The sequence below is a fragment of the Fulmarus glacialis genome, unplaced genomic scaffold (assembly GCF_000690835.1).
Source record: "Fulmarus glacialis isolate BGI_N327 unplaced genomic scaffold, ASM69083v1 scaffold26803, whole genome shotgun sequence".
NCBI lineage: Eukaryota > Metazoa > Chordata > Aves > Procellariiformes > Procellariidae > Fulmarus > Fulmarus glacialis.
The window spans coordinates 1-23,985 of record NW_009201377.1 but is presented as its reverse complement, the minus strand read 5'-3'; the positions used below and the strand labels follow the sequence as shown (position 1 = coordinate 23,985).

General features: G+C 42.9%; 1 protein-coding gene across 1 annotated transcript; it reads left to right on the top strand.

Annotated features, from left to right (window-relative positions):
* Window positions 1-819: 819 nt before the first annotated feature.
* Window positions 820-23,719, top strand: CHUK (conserved helix-loop-helix ubiquitous kinase; the record flags this gene model as incomplete). Its single annotated transcript, XM_009573931.1, has 17 exons — window positions 820-908; window positions 1,607-1,696; window positions 2,322-2,446; window positions 4,015-4,122; window positions 5,643-5,778; window positions 6,819-7,013; window positions 7,399-7,501; window positions 9,835-9,958; window positions 11,172-11,323; window positions 12,338-12,399; window positions 15,010-15,119; window positions 17,256-17,305; window positions 18,049-18,145; window positions 18,973-19,120; window positions 19,980-20,116; window positions 21,627-21,726; window positions 23,693-23,719. Coding segments are annotated over 17 exons (1,853 nt in total), but the record flags the coding sequence as incomplete, so codon positions are not given.
* Between the last annotated feature and the right edge of the window lie 266 nt (window positions 23,720-23,985).

Sequence of the window (23,985 nt, the reverse complement as noted above, 5' to 3'; positions counted from 1 at the left end):
CAGGAACCTCCTCGACTGTTTCCTCTCTTTGAGCACACCAGTCCCCCACCAGCAGAGGGGAAGCCTTGAGCCCCTAAGTTCAGTGTTGCTAATGCTGGCTGGGGCATTGCTGGTGGCACCTTGGTCAGATGCTCCACGCAGCGTTAACCAGAGGCTACCAAGGAATTGGTTTTTAGCTCCAGCTGTGCTTCTGCTTCATCGCAGCTGGACAATCCCTTCCCTGATGGGGTGGTTCGCCTTGTGGTGTTTTGGCAGTGGTGGAAGTTTACTAGAAGCTCTATAAGCCACTATTTGGCAGTAGTTTTAGGTCAAAAGGAAACTCGACTTGTTTCATTTGCTTAATTAATTTCAGTGCTTTCTTTCATCAGCATCTTGCATAATGTGCTCATGTATATAAATAGGTCTGTCTGTTATCTTGTGTTAATTTACCAAGATCTTAGGCCAGAGGACATGCAGAGCTGTTTCAAGCTGCCTGCACATTTTGGAGACCTGTTTTGCCTGTCTGCATGCTGTGGTTCATTTTTTAACTCTACAGTTTGAGAAGAATTCAGCTGCATCTTACAGGCAAGAGATGCGAACTGCGGTTATGCCATGAGGTCTGAACTCTGTAGTGACCTCCATTTCTGCAGAGCAGGGGAACAAAGCTAGTTCAGTCCTAGCATAAATGTGACGAATCCTTTAAGTCAATAGTTCTTAATGGTGCTTTAAAACAAAAATGTATTGATGTCAACCCCCAAGTCAGGGATATTAGATTTTTATCAGATATATCTGTAATCAATGGGAGTTTATTTTCTATTAAATCAAACACTTGTCTTTCAGGGTCTGGTATCCAGTATTTGCATGAAAACAGAATTATACACAGAGATTTAAAGCCTGAAAATATTGTTCTTCAGGATGAAGGTGGGAAGGTAAATCAGGTGGCTTCTATCAGTGGTGTTCCCACTGTCATTTCTGGAAGTTGTCAGCAGCTTTGTCTCGCCTGAGAGAAGTAAAAGAGAACAAGTAGTTTGTGGCATTGAACTGGGCTGAAAACTGCACTATGAATTTACTAAAAGTTTACATCTTCTCGACGCCACAAATCCTATTTTGCTTATTCTTAAATCCTTGTCATTAAAAACAAACAACTTTTGCTTCCATTCAAGAGCCCTGCCTGCAACAGAATATGAATGATGTGAGATGGTCACATTTCCCTGTGTTTGTGGCTTTGAGGGCTGCATGTAAAATCAAGTTAGTTCAGAGAGTCAGCCTAACGGATTTCTTAGTGAAAATTGTTTTCTCTGTTGTTATTCTTTAAACAAATAACTTTAAATTCCCGGATAAAAAGCTAGATACTCTGTTCGGCCAAGCTGTAACTGGCAAGCTGCCTTAAATAAAGACGAGTCTGAGTTGAGATAGGTGGACAACGTCAGCTTACATGGTGAAACAGGAAACCTTAACACTGTGTCACATGTCGAAGCTTTGCCATTGATTTTCTCCAAAATTTCCATTCTGGCTTTCCTCTTCTTGAGTGTATGCTGTGGATGTCACTGCACAGATTTAGGGTTGTTTGGTGGGGTTTTTTTCCTCTGAATTTGCTCTTCTGGTGAACTCTTTAAACTGTCTACAGATTGTTCACAAAATAATAGATCTGGGATACGCAAAGGATCTGGATCAAGGAAGTTTATGCACTTCATTTGTTGGAACATTACAATACTTGGTAAGATTTTTTTTTTTCATGTATACAAGCGATGAGGTATTGCCACATTTTATAGAATCACAGAACTGTGTCTCGGAACCTACAGAGGTCCCTTGTCCAGCCTCCTGCTCACAGCAGGACTGTCACCAGCACTAGGTCAGGGCAGTCGTGGCTTGGCCCAGCCAAGCCCTGAAACCTCCAAAAATCGAGATCCTGCACCTTCCTGGGGACCTGTCCCAAGGGTGTTCCCTCTCCAGGGGAAGAAGTGTTTCCTCATGTCCAACCTGAACCCCCCAGATGGTGATCTGGGGCTGTTGCCCCGCATTGTATCACCTGTCGCCTCCAAGATGAGTTTGGTCCCGTCCATCCCCTCCATCCCTTCCTGTGCCACGGTCGGGGCTGCTCTCAGCCTGCCCCCTGCTCCAGCCTCCCCACAGCCAGACCCAAGCAGCTCCCTCCCATCTCCTCGTGGCTTGGGTGCTCCAGGCCCCGACCCACCGGTCGGCCTATGCAGGGCCGCATCAGGGTCCCCATGCTGCTCTGGAACTGGGGGCCACGCCTAGACGCAGCTTTGTCTCTGCAGAAATGCAAGAAAATAGATGACTGAAATACCACTTTCAAAGTGTCTTTTTATGATCCTTTTTAGGCTCCAGAACTCTTCGAGAATAAATCCTACTCAGTTACTGTTGATTACTGGAGCTTTGGAACGATGGTGTTTGAATGCATTGCAGGATTTAGACCTTTCTTACATAATCTGCAGCCATTTACCTGGTAAGACACTTACTCTGCAAGTGGTGATGCCAGGCAATAGGAATGACAGCTACTGCATGTGGTGAGGTGACAGCATGAACCAGAATGATAAATTTATTGTTAGTTAGGTGCTGAGGCTGGTGGTCTGCTAAGCTTTCCAGAAGCCATTGATACTTTAGTAGTAGTGATGGCAGTTTGATTGGCTATTTATACATGTTTTAGTACGTGCTTATTACATTGTGTGGTAGCCTCTGGTTATAATAATTCCTTCACAAGTGAAATTTGTATCAAAACATATAATTATGAACCAGTCTGTGTATCAGTGTCAGAAAAATGTAATGGAAAGGAGTGATACAGTCCTTTGTTCACCTAGGCTGTGAGGTTACTTATTTTTAGCAATAAATAACACACAGAGCATGTTTTGTGTAGTAAACATATAGTTATGTGTTTGTAAGTAACTTTACAAAAGTGATGACTGAAAGACTTTAACCTGCATATGGAGGTTTCTGCTTGCTCTTTGAGGGCTAGAAGAAGGGGCAGAAATACATATTTTTGTATTTGCACTTTTTACCTTGCAATACCAGGAGTGTATGTAAGCTTGGTTTTTAAAAGGGTGATTCTGCAACAGAAAAAAATACGAAACTTGCTTTTCTATTAGTGTTGAAATAGTAACAGAAGAAAAGGTAAACTATGCAAGTGTTAGCTTAAAAAATTATTATGTGTTAACAAAAATTAATTTTAACCAATATGTTGCAATGGTTTCCCTTTTAACTGCTAATTCTTGGGATTTTATTATTTTAATAGTTCAATATTTGTTGCATTTTTTCCAACATGGAAAACTTGATTTCCTAATATAAGTAGTAGAAAACTAATGAATGAACAAGATTAGAAACAGCTCTTCCCTATCCATAAAAGAAGGAAGAGAACAACGCAGGCCACGTGCATGTACCTTCAGTTCCAGTTGGGGCTGACAGGGACAGAGAGCAGGCTGGCAGCCTCCAGGAGCAAGAAGCGTTCGGCTGCCTCACAGCTGACTGACTGTCGACTTGCCCTGGGAAATCCTGCTGCTCCGGGGGCAGCTGAGCTCTAGGCGAGGTTCAGGCCACTGCTGAAGTGAGCTAAGGTGAGGAAACTGAGGCAGAGTTGCTGGTGATGCTTTCCCTGGTACTGGATCCAAAAGCATGCTGTGTTTCTAACACTTATCAGATGGTTCGTTCGGATCAAGATAAGGGCAGTGATTTTGCCAGATGACTCTTGCAAATCTTATCTGTCTCATTAAAGTATGGAGGCTGATTTTGTTGTGCAGTGATCAGTGAATTTTTACCTGTTGGCCCTCTTGTTTGATGCTGTCCAGACCTCCTTGCAAGCAGGTGCAAAAATGTTTCCAGAGACAGAGTTAATTGCAAGGGCTCCCCGTTTCCACTTGGAGATGTTCTGGGTGGATTGTTTGGAAATGTTGTCTTTGTCCTGAAAGAAGAGTTTGTTTTCTAAAGCTACTAGACTGTGGCACTTTTTGCTGCTGCCATATTAAATTGGCCCTTTACAAAAATAACATTGTCAGTATATCCACAAAGGATTTTATTTTCTAGGCATGAAAAAATCAAGAAGAAGGATCCAAAGCACATCTTTGCTTCTGAAGAGATGAATGGGGAGGTTCGCTTTAGCACCCATTTGCCACAGCCTCACAGCCTCTGTGGGTAAGTGTGTCCTTGTGGTTACACATGATAATTTTTGGCTTGTCTTTTAAACTAAGGGCTCCTCCTCCTTTATCCTAAGCACTGAGGGGTCCTCCTTCTTTCTCCTAAGGAGTGTTTCTAGCTCCTGACAAGCTACCATTTGCTGTTAAGGAATAGCCCGTAGCCACATGGCTCTTCTTTGATACTTCGGGCTCTCCAATGGCAGTTCACCTGCAGTGTGAACTCTGTGACTGCTTTCTACCCGTTATCACAAGGCCACTGAGTTACATCTACCTGATACTTGATGGTATTGAATCTCATAAACCAAGTACTTGAGTTAGCTGCTCCACGACAGCAGAAGCTTCTAGTATTTGTGTTGGGAAAACTTGAGCAAGTCCAGCAGATGCCACAAAGATGGTCGAAGCCTGTTGAATAGAGCATACAAGGAAAGGCCCATGAAGCTGGGCTTCTTCAGTCTGGCAAAGAGGAGGCAAAGGGAGATCTAATTTTGTCTTCTACTATCTTTTGGGGCATTACAGAGTAAATGGATCTAGGCTCTTCTCAGAGAGGCAAAGCAAAAGGACGAAAGGCAACAGCACAAGTTACAACAAGGGAAACGAAATTTGGACACAGGAAAAAGGTTTCCCTGTGCTAGTGATGCATCCCTGGGACAGGGCCCTGAGCGGTGGGGGATCTCCATCTGTGGGGACTGCCCAGACTCACTTGGACACAGTCCTGAGCAGCGTGCTGTAGCTGTGACATTGGCCCTGCTGTGGGCTAGAGCTCAGACCGAAGACCTCCAGGAGGGCCTTCGACCTGAATTAATTGATCTGTACCAAGTCAGAAATCAGACTCTGATCATTTGTCACTTACTTAGCACTTACGTCTTTAGATGTGCCTAGCAGTGCAATGCAACTCATTGGCACTGGCAGATTTCTAGGAAAAGTACTGGAGTTGAGAATGAAATAAGTGGCAAGCCCCAGTGCTTTGGGCTTTTTGCATTGTGTACTGTCTTTAAAGATGTTCTTGCTGTTTATGTGGGTAAACATGGAAGAAAACCTTCCAGACGGCTCTGCAGCTTGGGGATGGTTATTCTGCAGACAAGGCTTTGAAAACTATTCCATTTCATGTGTATCACAGTTGGGTTTTGGAGGAAAAAAAAGAGAATTCTCCCCCTTATCCATTTTGACACACCTTACTGATGTGTCAAGATACTTTTAAGTCAATGAATAGGAGTCAGGAAGAGGGAGAAGTGTAATGCAAGTTATATTGGATGGGCGTGTGCTCGTGCTGAAGTCAGTGGAGACTGTTGTAACAGTGGGGATGCTCACTCTGTATGTGCTTCCCTCCCCTTCCAGGCTTTCCCTGCCGTCAGGATGAGCGACTGCAGCAAAATCGCTGTTCTTCACACATCTTCAGCACACATATGGTCTCTAACCAAATAGTTGTAACCTTATGGCTGTTGTGAGACCCTAGTTTCCTAAGTGGATTGAGTGTTGTAGAATATCTACCTTCTCCTTCTTATGGCCCTTCTGTTTTAGTTTAATTGTAGAACTGATGGAAAATTGGTTGCAACTGATGCTGAACTGGGATCCACAACAGAGGGGTGGAGGTTTAGATCCTGAGACCAGTCGTCCAAAGTGTTTCCTAATAATGGATCACATACTGAATTTGAAGGTGAGTAAGGATTGTTACTGGGTTTAAAGGCCTACTGAAAGCATCTCAGAGGACAGAAAGTGTGTTCAGTGGAGCAAAGCTATAATCCTGCCATCGTCCAGCTCAGGACCATGAGGAATGTTTTTGTTGGTGTCAGGAAGTGAGTGGATATACAGCCTGTCCAGTACATATCTGAAGGTAAAATACCACTGGCAATATTAATCTCTAGCTTTACACGTGGAGTAGAAGAATGACGCTATTTTACTATCTTTATCTCAGAAAGGACTCGCCAAGATCAAATAATGGTTTAATATTTGCTAATAACAGTTTTCCTGAAATCTGCTACTGATGCTGTGACCTCCAGGTCCATATACTATAGTAGTACCCGTAATAGAACAGAGATTACATTCACCTGACTCTTCCCCTTGAAGTAATTATTGGAGCTTTCCTGGAGTAAGACTAGCTGAGGCAAGCATGTGTAGAAGCCAGAGGATAATTTTGTCTAATCCGGAAGGATTCCGAAGGAATTAAAGCCCGAAATGTAAAATATGGTGCCCATAATTGGGACTTGTCAAAGTCTGTATATTATGGTGTGGTTTGGGTCCTACAGTCTCTGCCCTGATGTAGTAAAACTATAGAGAGGGCCATGAGAGCGGTGAGAAGACAAGCACTGGTATATAACAGCTTTTTTGTATGGAGGGATTAAAGGAAATGGGACTCCCTTTCTTGGGAGCAGTACTGGCCAGCTTCAGAAACAAGGCTCAAGATGGTCTTTATGCTAGCTTGTCACCATTCTTTTGATGTAATTAAGCTGCAGCATGGCTTGTGAAGGCTATTAGTGGGTTTGATTATAATTTTCTCTGGCATTAAGTTAAAAGTTACAGGTCCAGGCTTTGAGTTTCATTATGTGGGGCTTTACTGCTGAACTTGATTATTGTAGTCATTAAAACTCAAATGATGTTCTCAGTCTAACATGTTAATTGCTACATACACCCTCCCAGGCCTTTGTGTCCTGTCTTTGATAGCCAGTGACTTGTAGTCAACTTGTACTCTTTTTACAGATAGTACACATCCTAAATATGACCTCTGCCAAGATTGTTTCATTTCTCTTGCATCCCGAGGAAAGTCTTCATTCCCTTCAGATTCGGATTGAATTTGAAACTGGAATAAGTACTGGAAATCAGGAACTGCTGTTGGAAACAGGGATTTGCCTGGACCCTCGGAAACCTGCTTCCCAGTGTGTTATTGATGGCGTAGTAAGAATGATTTTGTTTGTTTAATGTCTTTCACATTCTCAGGGAATTTAAAATCTTAGGGAAGATAAGTTGCCTTAATCTTCTCCCCCTGGAGATAGTTTGGTCTGTAAGTGTAGTAACTCCTAATGTCTAGCATTATTTGCTTTATCAGGTAATATAAGCAGATTCTTATAGTTATACTGCATCTAAATATTTAAATAAAGTAACTTGCTAGCAAAGGATCCTGTGTTTCTGTGGGATCTATCAAAATCAGTTTTTTAAGGCACCTGATAAGGAGATTGTCTGCCCACAATAATTAGTTCATGATGTAACCAGGACCCTCTGGGTCAGTAGGAGCTATGTTTGGGATTTCTCTTGTTTATGTTCTCTTCTCTTTTCTCACCAGAGAGGCTGGGATAGCTACATGGTCTATTTGTTTGATAAAAGCAAAACTGTCTATGATGGACCCTTCGCTTCTCGGAGTCTGTCTGACTGTGTAAATTACATTGGTAAGTATGCTGGAGGGCAGCTGGGAACTGAAAGCACTCATGTAATGTGAAAGTAGATTTGCCTTACAAATCTCTGTGTGTTATCTTGAAGGGCACTCTCTAATTCAAAGAGGACCATTTAGGAACCTGGAGCAGCCTAGCAAAGTTTCATCTACAGTGCTATATCTCCACATTTTGTAGATGTAACAGTTCAGAGAATTTATTGCCCGGCCTTTGGGAACTCTCCTATAGAGCAACTTAAGAATTCATTTAAGGTTTTTGCCCTTGTATTAAATTCTGTGCACTGAAGAGCATCTACCCCACCTAAACACCTAAACCTAAGCATTGGCCCACTTAGAACCACGATGTGAATGAAGGCTTGGGAGATAATATGTGCAACCTAATCTTGTAGCCTAGAAAGGGAGACTTTTAGTTATGTCTGCACCCTACATCCTGGAAAGAACATTCTGCCTTGGGGGCTGTAATTTCATTTGCACAGCCTTCAGCTCTGCTGAAGGGTCTTGTCCCTTCACACCCACAGAGTACTGCAGTGACATCATGCTGAGAGATGTTTGCAGAACTTGAGTGATCGCCTAGATTGATACCCTTTGGTAGTACCAAGGGTCAGGGACCTTCTTACGTTAGGGTTTAGCATCTGTAGAAGTTGTGCACATCTTCCCTTCTTCTCCTCTTCCCCTCCTCCCTGTGCACAGGTACGAACAGGTTTCAGCTCCTTGCAGTCCTGTCTCCTGAGATTGGGTGCTTTGGATGTTCATGAGCAGTTGCCCTCCTACAGCTCTCCTAGCTTTATGCTTCTGAACCCCATATCAGCATCCTGAGGATACAGATTACCTTTTTGCCCTGTACTGTCTTGTGATAGTTGCATTGCAGCTGTGATCTATCTCTCATGTCTTGCCTAAATGAAAGAACAGGTCCCTCATTCTATGCTGCTGATCATTCAGGCCCTGTATGAGGAAACCCACCTTGCTCTGGTCACAGAGCCAAGCCAGTGTGTTTGACCATGTTCCACCAGTTGCAGAACTGCTGTCATTCCCCTGTGGAGGTTATGGGTTAGGGCTGGTCTTCAGAGACACTTGGCAAAGGTTCAAAACCTGCACTCTTGTACTGTCTTCCCAACAGTTTTTAGCTCAAGTGATAATGTGTCCATAACTCCATAGCACTGATTCTACTTCTGGGCTCACCAAACAGAGCCAAATGTCTGAGAAAGTCCAGGCCCTTCCTTCCTCTTGAGTTGTTAGGAGTAGAGCCTGGCTGTTGCTGCATGGATACTGGTGGGATCTGCTCCAGTTGGTCTCTCTTAATTCTGGTGCTACTGCCTGGCACTGGCATCATCAGTATACTTGTAGATCATGCATGAAAGCTGCTTCTCTGCTTACAGCTTCCCTTACATGTCTCCTTAAATGACAGCAGTCATCTGCAGGACCTAATATACCTCTGTGAAGCTATATATATATACCCAATATACCTGCATGAAGGACCTTGTATACCTCTATGAAAGAAAAAATAGTGTAAAGGGACAGGAGGCAACTGCATGTAAAGGAAATGCCTTGTGACATACAGTTGCTATTAAGTAGCTTAATTTTCTTTGGCCTGTCTCTGCAGAAGTTGTGCTGCTTTTCCCTGTCTCCTTTTACTGTCACTCAGGTTTATTCTGATTGTTTTTTTCTGTGTTCTGGACTATTTTATTCTGGTGGATCTCATTGCGTGGCATCATTGTGCTGAATCTCGTGGAGCTAAGGCTTTTTACAACATGTTATTGATATCCCGATGTACTGACAGTTCCCTGTCTCTATAGGGGAACACACATAAGTCCTGCATCTTTTCCCCTTAAACATCTATATCAGGAATCTGGGATGAAATGTACAAAAGATTTGAAGACATTTTCAGGTGAAACACACGTCAGGACAGTGGCCAGTATCAATTGATTAAATGGAGCAATTACATTTGCTTTGCTTGCTTGGGCAAGTGCTTTAGATAGAGTTTTTGGATAAAACCACCTGTGGGTCCTGCCTTGTGCCATGGTTCATGCAGAGTGCCCCATGTCTGCTAGTGCCAATAGGCCAAAGTGCTCGAAGGAATTGGTACTCTTGTTAGCTGTGAGTTCAAACATGAGCTGCTGCCTGGCCAGTAGCAGGCTGTCAAATACCTGGGGAGCGGTAATGTGAAAAGCTTATACACGCTTGGGCAGCATTACTAAAAATTGAGCAGATCTTATGTGGCTTCACTGCTTAGTTTAGGCACCTGAAGCAGGAATTAGGAATGTTGTAAGCACTGAAGTCCTTTTCTAGAGTTATCCTTTCATTTGTGTACAATTGTGTTTTTCTTGCATTCAGTACAGGATAGTAAAATCCAACTGCCAATTCCTCAGCTGCGCAAGGTATGGGCAGAAGCAGTTCACTACGTGATTGGACTAAAAGAAGATTATAGCAGGCTCTTCCAGGGTCAGAGAGCTGCCATGTAAGTTGTTACTCCTCATTCAGAAGATTCATTATTATGCAAATACAGAGACTGTTTGCATGGAAGTGTACATCTTGGGGAGTTTTGGTTAACCAAAGTTTTACAGCCCTCTGCTGTAAATGTACTTTTACATTATAAAACATATTTGGGCTGGGAACTTATTCCACTCCAGGAATTTTACTGCATAGTGCCTGACGTTGATAACTGAAAAAACTTGAACCTTGAATGTAGTCACAGACTCACAGAATGGCAGAGGTTGGCAGGGACCTCTGGAGGTCATCCAGTCCAACTCCCCTGCTAAAGCAGGGTACCTAGAGCTGGTTGCCCAGGACCATGTCCAGATGGCTTTTAAATATCTCCACAACCTCTCTGGGCAACCTGTGCCAATGCTTGGTCATCCTCACGGTAAAAAAGTGTTTCTGGATATTCAGAGGGAACCTCCTGTGTTTCAATTTTTTGCCTATTGCCCCTGGTCCTGGTCACTGGGCAGCACTGAAAAGAGCCTGGCTCTGTTCTCTATGCGCCCTCCCCTCAGGTATTTGTACATTTTGATCCCCACTCAGCCTTTTCTTCTCCAGGCTGAACAGTCCCAGCTCTCTCAGCCTTTCCTCATGGGAGAGACCCTTAATAATCTTCATGGCTCTTCATTGGCCTCTCTCCAGTACATCCATATCTCTGTTTCACTGGGGAGCCCAGAACTGGACCCAGGTGTGGCCCCACCTGGCTGAATAGAGGGGAAGGATCACCTCCCTCGACCTGCTGGCAACGTTCCTCCTAATGCAGGCCAGGATAATTGTTTCACAAGTGGCAGAACGAGTGGAACTGTTTGTTATATTTGTAGGGTTTTGTCCTGTAATTGAATCACAGAATGGGCAGTGTCATGTATCTCCAGTGATAAAAAAGATGCCAGCATTCACCTGGGGCAAAATGCACTACAGGACCCTGTAAATGCTAAGAAATACTCCACACTGCAAAGATTGTTTAACTGAGCTTGACAAAAAACCTGGGAAATGAGGAAGGACTTTCTCTTTTGCTTGCTGAGGACCTGCAACTTCTGAGGACATGAGATGGAGTCTATGACCCCACTGAGACTCCTTGTTCCAAGGATCTTACAAAGTTTTTTGCTAGCTGTGTATTTCCTTCAGGTAATGTGACAGCACTGTCAGTCCAGATACACTTTTCAACTAACATGTGCTGTTCTTTAATTTGTTAGGCTCAGTCTTCTTCGGTATAATGCCAACTTAATTAAAATGAAAAACAATATGGTGTCAGCATCTCAGCAACTGAAAGCAAAGCTGGAATTCTTTCATCAAAGCATTCGCCTCGACCTGGAGAGATACAGTGACCAGATGGCTTATGGCATATGTATGTATTGTGTAATACTTGCCTGAGTGTCTTGTCTGATCCTATAAAGGACTGTAGGCAAGAACTAGTTTAAAAGAAAATGAATGCAGTGTGTTCCTCAGCATCCTTATGGGTATGTTTTAGCTGGCACAGACGCAGGAGAAGAGTTTGGCAGAAGCAAAGGCAGGAGGATAAAAAATAAAATGTTTCTGGAGACCTTCAGTGACAGTGAAACAGGTGGTCAGCTGTTCCCCACTGAGAACACCAAGCTAAGAAAATTGGAGTATTAATAGTACTGGTGATGGAAATGTTTGCTATTTATTCATTCAGAGTCCGATTCATTTGGAGTTGTCGCTGGGCATAACATGGAGGGCAGAGTCGCCGCACTTGATGTACAGCGGAAGGTCCACTAACCATCCATGGCAGAACAAACAGGCATGGCGACTGTAGAAACACAGTTTTGAGCAGCGCTAAGGGAGTGATCTTGCTGTGCTTGATATCAGGAGGCAGCATGAGGCAGCAGGAGTCAGGATGAAAGATGAGGTGAAAAAGCACCAGCTACAGTTTTAATGTCACAGAAACATCTGGATCTTACAAATACTATTTAGGGGAGAATAGTAAGATTTATGCATAGTTTGGATATATGGCTAGAAACCGAAACTTGAGTCAAAAATTATGACTGGACTGAAGGATGATGGTGGAAAATGGAAAGACTCGGTGAACTGGTTTTGGACAGTCTGTGTTTAATCAAAAGTGGCAGTTGTTGAGCTTAATGGTGGAGTTTAAAGACTCAAACTCATTTTAGGCCAGTGATTGCAAACAGTGAAATCCTACCAAACAGTATGTATGCGAGTTAAGGTCGAGCATGGAGTTAAGTTGCAACTTTGCTGTCTCTCTGTGATCTCTGGGGCATGACTCCTGCTTGGAGATTCAGCGTCACGCTCTCTGTGTTCAAATTCCACTGATGTATGTAAAGTTCAGGTCATGCTTTATTTTTGTGTCTCTATTTTTTTATAAATTAACAACTCTCTTAAGCTTCAGAAAAGATGCTCAAAGCCTGGAAGGAGATGGAAGAGAAGGCCTCTCAGTGTGCACAGGTAGGGGATATTAAAGAAGCTTCATTATCTCTCTGTGAAGGAGATCATGACAGGAAGTTAAAGTGTCATATGTGCCACTGCCCTGTCCTTTCAGTGTGTTTCATATCCTGCCTGCTGTGGGAGTGAGAATATCATTGCAGATGCATTAAAAAAGAAACAGTCCCCAGTTTGTTTGAATCTAGTGATTTGAACAAAAGCAGCACAAATGTCACTAGACTCAGTTGTCTATATAGGAAAGTATACTTTAGAGACATGTTATTTATTGCCCAAAAGAAATGATGTTGCTATAGACAAGAGTCTTCCTGGTTGCATTTATTGCACACAAAAATTTCCATTGCTGAAGCTGAAAACAATACCAATCACTTACTATGCAGTGATTTCAAAATTGCAGTACTTCATTTAGGAGTACAGACATAAATTTCTGGTATTCCGCAAGTAAATATGCAAATTAGTTTTTAATGAGAGTCATCCTTAAGAAATTTAGAGCAGAGCTAGAGCCAGTTCTTACTCTGAATAGTCCTAATAGTTAACAGATGTTTTCATTTGTGGTTTATGGACAGTTGAGCTGACATAATGGCTTTCTGTTTCTCAGAGAGTTAGTTCTGCGAGAAAGGCTAGTTGAAATTTATCTACTGCTTAGAATTCCGATCTCTGTCTTCTGGGAATGAGTGTTTTAATTTTACCTCCACTGAAAACGATGAGGAGACAGAGGCTTTTTTGACAGAGAATAATTCTGCCTACAGTTCTGTCCAGACCTTTATAGGGAAGGAATAAGCTTTTAGCTGTGAAAACTAGGGAAAGGGTTAGGATGATTATAGTTTATTGTCAAAACCTGTTTCTTCTTCTCTTCTACTGGATGTACTGAATAAAGCTTGGGAGGGGGGAGGCATTCAGAGGAGAGCATTCAGAAGTGGGGGCATTCAGAAGGAATGCAAGGAAAAATCAGCATATTTGTAATGTATTTCTCAGAGTAGAGGTCTTTAAAATACCTCAAAAAGTACGCTCTTTTTTGTGCTCCGTGACAGTAGCTAGCTGCAGGAGTGCCAAGAACGTTGCATGTTCTGCTGACCAGGACTGTCACGTGGTTTACTGGACTGATGTCTCAGATTTCTGCTTTCCCCTGCAGGGAGTTCTTGTATTGGCTCTCATGGTAACGCAGAGCACAGTGATTAATACATAAAAATCCCAGACACCATTAGAAACACAAACAATAAATTACATTGCCTATTTTTTTTCCCTTATGAAGGAATAGACTGGGTAGTTCAGGTTCTGGGATTCATTACCTATCTTCATCTGAGTCAAAAGGTTCTTGGAGTCTTGACTCTGTTTGCTTATATGATGGAGATCAGGGGAATTGGGGTTCCCACCTGAATTCACTTTGTTTAGCGCTCTAAATTTTGGGATCTTGTTGCTCCCTGTTAGGAAGCAACAAAGATAAAAGGGAGGCTGTTTCTAGCAGAATAACTCAAAGTTGTCAGTGGCTGTTTCCAGAAAACCAGGAACCTCAAAAAATATTTACTTTGCAGACCATCAGAATTATGTTCTGTCTTCAAGCTGTGCAGTCCACATGTATAGTCACACCATGTCCATTTATCAGGAATGGAAAATGTTTTACTCTGTAATACACAGTGGTATCTCAGTCTATCTAGCGGGCAGCTTAACTTCTGTGAATTCAAGAGAGACAGTTATGCTGTGTGGTGAGTCATGGTGCTCCAGGTAAAGACATTTCTTTTGAATAACAGGGTTTACTTCACATTTTTCTCACAATCTGATTCTCCTTTGATTATGTGGCTTCTCATTTCTTGGTTTATTCTTTACCTGCAAGACCTACAGATGTCCCTTTCGGGTCAAGGGGTCACATCCCACTTATATAGCCTCATACCAAGTACTTCTGCAGCTTCAGCAAGGGGTGTGTTCTGGAAAGCACTCAATTTGCAGCTCCTACAGCCCCAGGTCAGAAAGGAAAAGCTGAAATATCTCAAAATACTTTCTCAGGAAGGCAGGTCAGTGCCCACAGTCCATGGCGCTAAGACCCATTACGGTGACCAGTGCTTTCTTAACCATGCTGGGGATCTCCAGTGCATGTCTGGCACCACATACCTACTCCTCATGTTCAGAAATTTTGTTGTTGGCTGCCTCACCTAACTTAACTGTGGGGGCTTGGTATAAGATTGGTATCTTTTATATTGCTTTGAGGAAGATGTGAAATACCGGAGAAATGTGAGACCAAAATGCATATGGGAGGGTAAAATGTGAGAGCACCCTCTGTCCATACTGTAAGAGTAGGAGAAAATATCTTCACTGCTGGAACGTGCGTAGAGCCAAAGACTGTATGTGTGTGCAGCGTGCATCTCAAAGAGAGATGATTTATGAAGAAACTGATTTTTCTCATCCAGTGGGGTTGTCAGGGATTTGGATCTAGGTGATATCATCCACTGAGAAGATAATAACGGTAACCTCAATTATTTGTAGCAGCAGTCATGTCAAAGAGCTTTTTTCTCCTAAACTCTGCATGGAGTCAGCCCATTATCCAAATAAGTATTCTGAGGATCTTTATCTACTTTATTGCTCTCCTCCTTCAGTTTGATTTGTAACTACATTCCCCATTAGGCTGAAGATATTGGATATCTGGATGAGCAGATTATGGCTCTGCACACAGAGATTGTAGAGCTTCAGAAGAGTCCCTATGCAAGGCGCCAAGGAGAGGTCATGGAGAGCTTGTAAGTCCTTTATTTATTATTTTTATTGCACATAAATGGATTTTGTCTATTTCAGTGTCTGAGGGTTTTTTTTTTTCTCTGTTGGTGGTTCCAACCGGGCTTTTGAAATGCACTCCTTGCTTTTTGCAAACCGCGAGTACAGAGTAGTTTGCAATCGGTTTAAGATCATTTTGCTGCTAAAGGGGAAGATCCCACCACTTGTGGCTGTACATTCCTCATTCCTCTTGAAGTTCTAATGATCACTTGGCAGCATCATAAGGCAGAATAGGACACTGCTCTGTCTGAAAGGTAGCTGTGCAAGAAAGATCAGCATTCCGTCGCAGGAGTAAACTCATCTAACTTACCTAACTTACCCTGCAACCGCATAATTACTAGACCTGGGGAAATATGGAAAACACAGCCGGGGAGGACAGGATACTTCTCTGTCACTGACTATGAAACTTCATCTTAGAAGAGGATGGGCCTAAGATATATCTTGGTCTCAACTGAAAAATGCAGAGGATTTATTTTTGCATTAAAGAACAGTGAATTTTATAGTGTTGAGTGAGAAAATTATGAGATCATTGTAAAATCCTATTAAATATCTTCAATGTGTTTTCAAAGCAAGGATAATTAACAACTCATGGATACTTGAACGTTTGAAAACTTTTTAAAAAGTATTAAAATATGAAAGATCTAAGTGGTATTACTGATCTTAAGAAGATGTAGGAAGCAATTATTGTAGTTTGGGCTATTGCTGGGAGCACAAGTGACAATTACAAAAGAGAGGGATGAAATAGCCACCAAGATTAAATAGCCATTAAATCTGTTGTTGGTAAGAGCTCTCCTGAATGTATTCTGGGAAGAAACGTGCCTGTTCCTGGCATGTTCTCCCCCCTCCCTCTGCAGAGCTAGATCAGCTAAGTTGCTTTTCATCCATGTGTAGTTGCAGGAGCAGCAGAACTGATGCACAGGGAAGGAAGTGGTGGAAGGGAGAAATGACCTCTTGCAGCAGTAGCCCACATTGAGCAGCTTAAACTGATCATGAATGTGCCCCATAAAACATTGTTTTTAAGCACTTTCACCACTGCAAACCCAAGGCTGTATCAGCTATTTGCAAGGTGCTTAAAGTGTGCCCTAAGCTGTCTATTCTAGTCTAAAGCTACTCCTCTTAATGAGGAGTGAAGTGGAGAACAGATTGAGTCTCCTGCTCTTTAGTTTTTGGGGCTGTAGCAAAGCATATTGCAGAGCACTAGCTTAAGGTTTGATGTACACAGCCACGAGACACATATTGATCCTGGGTGGTGTCTCAAATTTACCTGACGGTGCTGGATGCTAACGTTCTCTTTTTCCCAGTGCAGCAGGAGTAAAGAGCCCCTCTCCCCCATCCTTGGCTGATGCGGGAGTTTCAAGATGGATAACTATCCAGCATGCTAGAAGTGCTGACTTACATAAGCAGAAGCAGCTTGCATGATCTCTTGAAACAGGATTGGGGTGATCTAAGGGCAGTTAAGGGGAAGAGGAGGCCTGGTGAGGGCCCAAAAACAGAGTTGGAACTGGCTAAACTGCTACTTGGTTTTGACATACTTTTTATTTAGAACAGTGAAGATTTGTTCAAGGGTGGAAGCTTCAGTGTTTGGCTGCTTTTGAAATATTTGAAAGAAGTAACATTTATGTAATGGGAAGAAGAGAAACACTGTCCTCTTGTTTGTGATGCAGCTATCTCTTTCCATTTGCAGAGTATCACTGTAAAATTCAGCCAAAAAATACAGAACAGGAACAAGAATTTCTCAGGCAGTTGTGCAGAAGTACCTATAGTTACAAAAATGAAGTTTCATAATTAAGGATACCATGGAAGGAAAACACAGCTGAGCCATGTGAAAAATTGAAACTGGAAATAACCTCCAGTTGGTATGGTTATCTGAGAAGAAAATGTGTAATCAGAGGAAAAGAGAAGACAGCTTTTAGGAAAGAGTTGGTTTCCATCACAGAAAGACCATCCCTGTGTTTCAAATATCATACTTGTATACTAGCTATAGAAGAAGGTGGCAGATCCGATGTATCAGGTTCAGCAAGGCCTAACTTAATTGTAATTGCTTTTTTTCTTGAGTCACCTGCTTGTTGATACATGTATGAATCATTTTCTTCTTTTTAAAGGGAACAGAGAGCCATAGACCTATACAAGCAATTAAAAACAAGACCTCCAGGTATGGAAGGAGATGGTTCAAAGACTGTTTCACACTCATACTGCATGACTAATTTTTCTGAACTCAAACCCAGAAAATACTGTTTAGTAGGAGAAGGCAAATGATTGTATTAAAGTTAACCAGGCTCAAGGGCATGCCTTAAGCTGATTTCTTCTTTTTGCTGAGCCTAGAGCTCTCCCAAATTCCTGTAGCCCTGTTCCTCAGCCCTGAGTTTGTCTTTTGGTTTTCAGACTCGGAGCATCTGCCCTGAACACGTGTCTGCCTTCTGGCATTCTCTACCTTTTTTCCTGCCCCCAGTACTATTGCTTTACTCCCCCCGTACATGGGAAGAACTGCTGTTCCTCTGTTGTCGCTCCAACCCAAGGGCAGTCTCTTTTCTCCCTCTCCTCTTCTCTTGTAATTATGCTGGATGGAACCCCATGTTTGGGGATTATTATGTTCTGAACATTGTAACTGCTGAGCGGAAGGATTTAGTTACTTGTGCACTTGGCAACTACCTGCAGTCCTTATTGAAGCCAGTATCTAGACAGCAAGAGTGGCTGGAATTGTGTACGTTACTGTGGAGAGAAGATACCTTAAGGAAAAGCTGTGCCTAATGACAGATTTTAAGATGTTTCATTGTGTTTCAGTTTGTTTGGCTGCACTCCTTAAGTCAAATCTTTCCTTGACTCTGGGCGTTTGTGTCCAGAGTGGCTCCTCGCTGAAGAGCATTTTACTAATGTGGTGATTGATGGCCCTTCCAGATCATGCCTACAGTGACAGCACGGACATGGTGAAGATCATTGTGCAGACAGTACAGAGCCAAGACCGAGTTCTCAAGGAGCTCTTTGGCCATCTCAGGTACTTTATGCAGAAAAAAACCCAAACAAATGCAACTTGCAGCATTTGTAGCTTTGTAGCAGGAAAACCATGCAGATCAGAGCCCAAAAGCTCCATCCACAGGTATACATTTCTCATAGCAATATTAATTCTGCTGCTTTGTGTCTGTGTTGAATTTCCACTTACTTTTTTTAAAACGTATAGTTAATAGGGAAGGGGAGGAGAATGCAATGGCTTGTACTGTTAGCATTGAAGAGTTCACTTTAAAATGAGACAAATTCTGCCAGTGTTTAGGTTGGGATTAAAATCTTAAGGAGAAAAAAAAGAAATAGTGTAACAAGTGAGAACATACCACAGTTCATTAATTCTTCAAGTAGATCAGAAAAAATGTCATTATGCAGATCTCAGTAGTCAGCGAAGCGTGATTTAGTTTTATTTTCATGTGTGGCTTATGCTTAGCAGATCCCATGAAGAAAATTGTTCGCTATGGTATGGTCAGCCCACAGAGACCAACACAGACCAGAGGAGATTAATAAAATACCATGGTTGAGCTGCTGTGCTGTCCATTGTCATCAGGATCAATTTTTGCATTTCAGATAGGAAGAACTTATGTTGTGGGTATTAATAGTAGTGTCTGCCTGCTTTCTTGAGTCTTAACTGGACTTGGAAAAGTCCAGGCGTCCCTCCAGTCTTGCAGGTTTTGTATCTGCAGCTATCACAGTGCTGTGCTAAGAGAAAAGGGTGTTCTGACAGAATTTTTCTTGAATCCCAAGGTGAGGCTTTTGGATTTGCCAAAACATATTGCCACGTAAGCTGGAAAGTAACTTTGTGTTTGTTTTTTATTATAGCAAGCTCTTGGGCTGTAAGCAGAAGATCATTGACTTGCTTCCGAAGATTGAAGTAGCTCTAAATAACATCAAGGAAGCTGACAACTCAGTGATGCAGATGCAGGGCAAAAGACAAAGGGAAATATGGCATTTGCTAAAAATAGCTTGCGTAAGTAGCTTTTGGACTATTTGGTTGCTCTTCCTTTCCAGTGCAGGAGCCATGGGACATCAAATGAAACTCTGAAGAGACGAAAAAGGGATAACTTCCACACAATGGTTGATTTTACTGTAGAGAAGGGAAGTTTGAGATGCTAAAAGTTGACACAGATTTAGAAAGGGGGTAGGCAAATTCATGGAAAGAAACCCAGTAGAGGAGTTCTTTGTCCCATTAAGTCATCAAACTGCAAATTGCTGGTGGCTGGAGTATGGTAGATGTGGCATGCCATGCCACGCCATGCGCCTTGTTTTTATGTTCCCTGAGCATCTAGTGTCGGCCGCTCGTGGAGGGCCTACACTGTGATTGGTGAATTTCAGCCTGATGTATTAAACCTATCATGATTTTAGTGCTGCAAAAGTGAAATAGGTGCTTTCCTGGTTAGTTTAAGGTGTTTTAAGACTACACAACTTTTTCTGCATCAATTATAGTGACTATACAGCTGAAGCAATCTCATTTCCACATGCCTGCATTCAAGGTCAGCACAGGAAACATGTAAATCTTTCCCCTGTCAGGGGAGTTGCTGCTGTGCATGACTCGCAGTTTAGGACATGGCACCGCCTCCTAATTCTTCAGTGTAGAAGACAAGCCATGTACAACACGGGTGACTTACGTGCAGAGGTTTTTGGTACCAGCTATTTGCAGAACTGTGGAGGGTTGTATCAGCTGACTTGCCAGCCACAGGAATGGCCTAGATTGTGTGTGTATGTTACAAACAGTACTGAGGTTTAATCACAAGTCTTGCATACAAAGTAATTAAGCCTGTCTAAATTCTTCCTTTGTCCGCCACAGCAGATGTATTTCTTTTTTCTAGACTCAGAGCTCTTCTCGATCGCTGGTAAGCTCCAGCCTGGAAGGGACAGCCTCAACTCCAGCAGCCACGTGGCTCCCACAGAGCTCCTCAGGGAATGTAGCTCACCCTCTGTCATCTATGGCAACTCCCGAAGATGGGTAAGAGCTGTTGGGAAAGGAGGCCACTGCAGAAAAGTCAGGGCAGCCATTTTGTATGCATACACTCTGAAATCCTGTCCTCTGCCACTGGAGTCTCCAGTGCTGAGGGGGCCTGAGGGGCATGATTTCACCACATCCCATGTGGTGGTTTTTGGAAATGCTGGGCAGAGAGAGTTTTGGCATGCTAGACTGTCTCTGAAGGCAACATTGTTCAACTCCTGACTGGAATTCTAGTAACTTACCTCTGGCCATACCACAGCAAAATGCAGCAATGAGGTTTTGAGCCAAAATGCAGTTTCTTTTCATGCCCAAGTTCTGGTCCAAGTCCCAGATAAATCAGGCCATATTTAGTGCTTCTTACAGCTTCAGTGATTTTAAAAAGTCTTAATTCAAATGGAGATCTGAAGTTGGGGTCAATACTAAGCAATCCATCTGGTTCAATATCTGGGGTTTTTTTATCCTTCCTAAAAATGTTTCAGTAGCTCATATCTTACTAATGCTCTAAAAAATCAGGAACTGGGTTGAACTCTTTATGCAGAAACCTCCACTCGCTGGTCCTGAGCAAGTTCCACATACAACTCTCAGCTAAAGCTTGTGATCTCCATCAGCTAGCGCGGTGGTATTAATTTCTTGCATGTCATGTTATTCTGTCTTGGGGTTGGATTTGGTTATTAAGGCCCCTCTCTCTCAGCCAGTGCTAGCTGAGTAAGAGAGTTGTCAGGAGCTGAGGGGGTTTTTCTCTTCGCTTCATTAGCGATTTTACTTCCAATCAGCATAACAGAAGGGAAGACGACCTTCAAAGACTGCTTAGCCCTTGATCCGCAGCAGTGCTGGTTTTGTGGGGGCTGGGGCAGGGGTTGTGAACATCGGCATCAAACCATTTGGCCGTCTCTTTCTTGTTGGGTGGTCAGGGAAATACCTGGGTTCTGAAGATGCACATCTTCTAAGCAGGCTTTTGCTGGAAGTCAGTTGATTTTTCTGAAACCCTGAGCAACGTTTTCCGCTTCCTCTTTTCTGTCTGCTGCTGCGGGGCAATTTTTGCCTCTGAGTAATGTGGGGTGATCACCTTTTAATAGGTGCTTTCCTGAGCAAGGTGCCTTTTGGATCGCCTCAGAGCTCCTCTTTGAACCATGACTTCACTGTACAAGGCACTGTACAAAGAATCAAGAGGTGTAAATCTTATGGGGAGCGCAGTGATTTCAGGCCCCTTGTACTCGGCTCTCTTTCTAGGTTCTGTTAAGGCTGAGTTTGAGTGTGGTTTGTGCAGTTCCTCTGTAGGGAAGGAGAGCAAATCCACACTTCCAGGGTGGGGATCTGCAGGATGCCACCTCAAGACATGTTTTTGTGCCCCACAAGGTAGCTCCCGCAATTGCAGAGAATTCCTATAAATCAGTTTTTTGGGTGGTTTGGTTTTTGGTTGGGTTTTCCCCTCCCTGCCCCCGCACCAGTGCACAGCCTTTTGATGTTGGTGTTACTTTGTGTTTTAAATCTGTCATCTTATGCCTTCCCTGGAAAATTTTGTCCATGTGATAGAAGAGAATCTGAACTACCTTGAACTCTTCAGCAGTATTTTGCAGGAGGCAAGGCAGGAGCAGAACAACAGCATGATGGTAAGTCTATTGATATATCTCTGAGGACCTGATTTTTAAGAGCCACAGCAGGGTCCTCTGGCGGTGTGGAGATCTCCTTAAACAGGGTCACTTGTGATGATGTGAATTGCTGTGGCTGGCATGTGGTGTCTGTCATCCCTCCTGGACCCCGCTAACATGCTGGTCCTTATGGAAGGTGCTAGTGTCAGCCAAGTGGTGTGCGTGGCGGAGTGGGCTGTTCTGTGGGACCCCCTGGCTTGTAGCGCTTGCTCTGAATGCTGGTTGAATTCTCAGCTGGAGAGTCCTGATTTGTGTCCCCGCACTGGAGTGGGCAGGGTTCTCCATTTCCAGAGCCCTTTCCTGATTGTTAACTGAAGCTCTCCTTATGGCAGAAGTGGGGCTTTAGAGAGTCCTAAGAAGGCTCTTTGTGCAAATTGGTATTTGAAATAGCAAGAAATGACAAGTAAATAACGATCACCCAGACGTTTTGACGCAATCTGAAACTCTGTTCCTGAACTACTAATTGAGGCCAGTAAGTTACTGCTCAGAAGAGCCTGGTTACCAGAAGAATGAAGAGCACCACAGAATACCGGTCTTTTAGAAAGGCTCTCAGCTGATTTTAGAGGCTGTATCATAGAAGCACCTGTATAAATATAATGAGAAAAGGGCAAAATTAGGCATGTAGATTGACTGGTTTATAATGGAGAAGACTCAATACAGCTTCTGTTAGCATGAGATTGTCTCACAAATTTATTGCAGTCCTGTAAAGAAGTCAAAGATCCACTGATACCCTGTAACCTGGATTTTCAGAAAGCTTCTTAAACGTCTCCTTAGAGTTAACTTCCATTCTCATGAAATAAAAAAGTTGAAGCTGTTTACCAATTGTAATTGCTGAAATAACAAGGAACAGAGGGTTGGGGAAATGGAGGTCGTTGATGAAATGGAGCTCTTATAATTCATAAACAATTTAATTCATAAACATTGTAATGTTCTAATGTTTATGAATAATAGTAAACAGTGAACTGAGAGTTTACTGGAGTTACTAAGTTATTTGGGATGGTGAAATGAAAACTTATTAGTGGGAGTTGTAGATGACACTGTAATAGCAAGGGATTGAGCAATATGAATGGGGAAATGAAATTAGCTACTGATTAAGGCATTAAATCAGTGGGGAAAACAGCCTTAATTATGCATACCCTGGTCTTCACCCATTGGTTGATGAATGCTTTGTTTGTCTTTGTTCAGTTCTGGCAGGGTTGGTATCAGTTGTGTAAAACAACCTTCTCTCCTGTGTTGTCTCCTTGCTGTGGCTAGAGATGAGCGAGAAGCCGTATGACTGGCTTCTTACCTGTTTAATCATCCGCGTCTCTGTCATCTCCTCTATCTCATTCCAAGCTGCAGCATCTGTCTCTGGCATGTTTTAGCCCAGAAAGATTATTCATTGTTGTGGAATCACTCTCGGCAGATCGGCACCTGTTTTGTTATGTTTGGTTTCTTTCCCCTTTTCCTTGCATCAGGGGACAGAAGTTAGGCAACAGGAAAGCAGCAGAAAATGTGATTTGTCCTTTTTAGTTCACTTGGGAAAAAACAGAGGAAAAAAGAATGAATAACTATAAGAACCTTTTCTCTATTCTTGCATACATTTGACTTGAAGCCTTTCTTTCCTGTTCATTTGTGTTCTTGCAGTACCAGTACATCCCATGGTGCACCAGGAACCCCGTAGGTTTTGTGCAGGCACAAAACTTAATTTCCAAAGCAAGTACAATCTGTGACATGCCTGAGCACTGCAATAAGTATGGGGGATTTTGTATCGGGGGCAAACAGAGTTGTGAAATCGTGAGCTTACTTTCCAGCTGTTAGATCAACATGACTCTTTGAGAAGAGAGATATGCTGGATACTGAGCATCCTTTGCTCACCGCGTCGTTGGAAGTGTATGTTCAATAGCCGTTTCCTGCACTTCAGTTGTTTCCTTTCTGCTTCTTTCAGAGTTTTGATTGGAGCTGGCTGAAATAGCCAAAGGAGCCCACGTGCTGCTATCTGCAAAGTGCCTGCATGCTGAGAGGTGGCTTGGCAGCCTTCGATGTGACGAGCTGAGGGGACTGGTCGATCCATCACCTTGTGTTTTGCAAACCACAGTGGAGTTGATTACAAAGGGGGTGGTCAGTAGCAGATACACCATTGGCAGTAACAAACAGCGCTTTACAGGCCGCTGCCTAGTTGGGCTTTCAACTAAACAAGTAACCCGCTGGTTGGAGACGCACCTGCAGCACCAGCTGCCT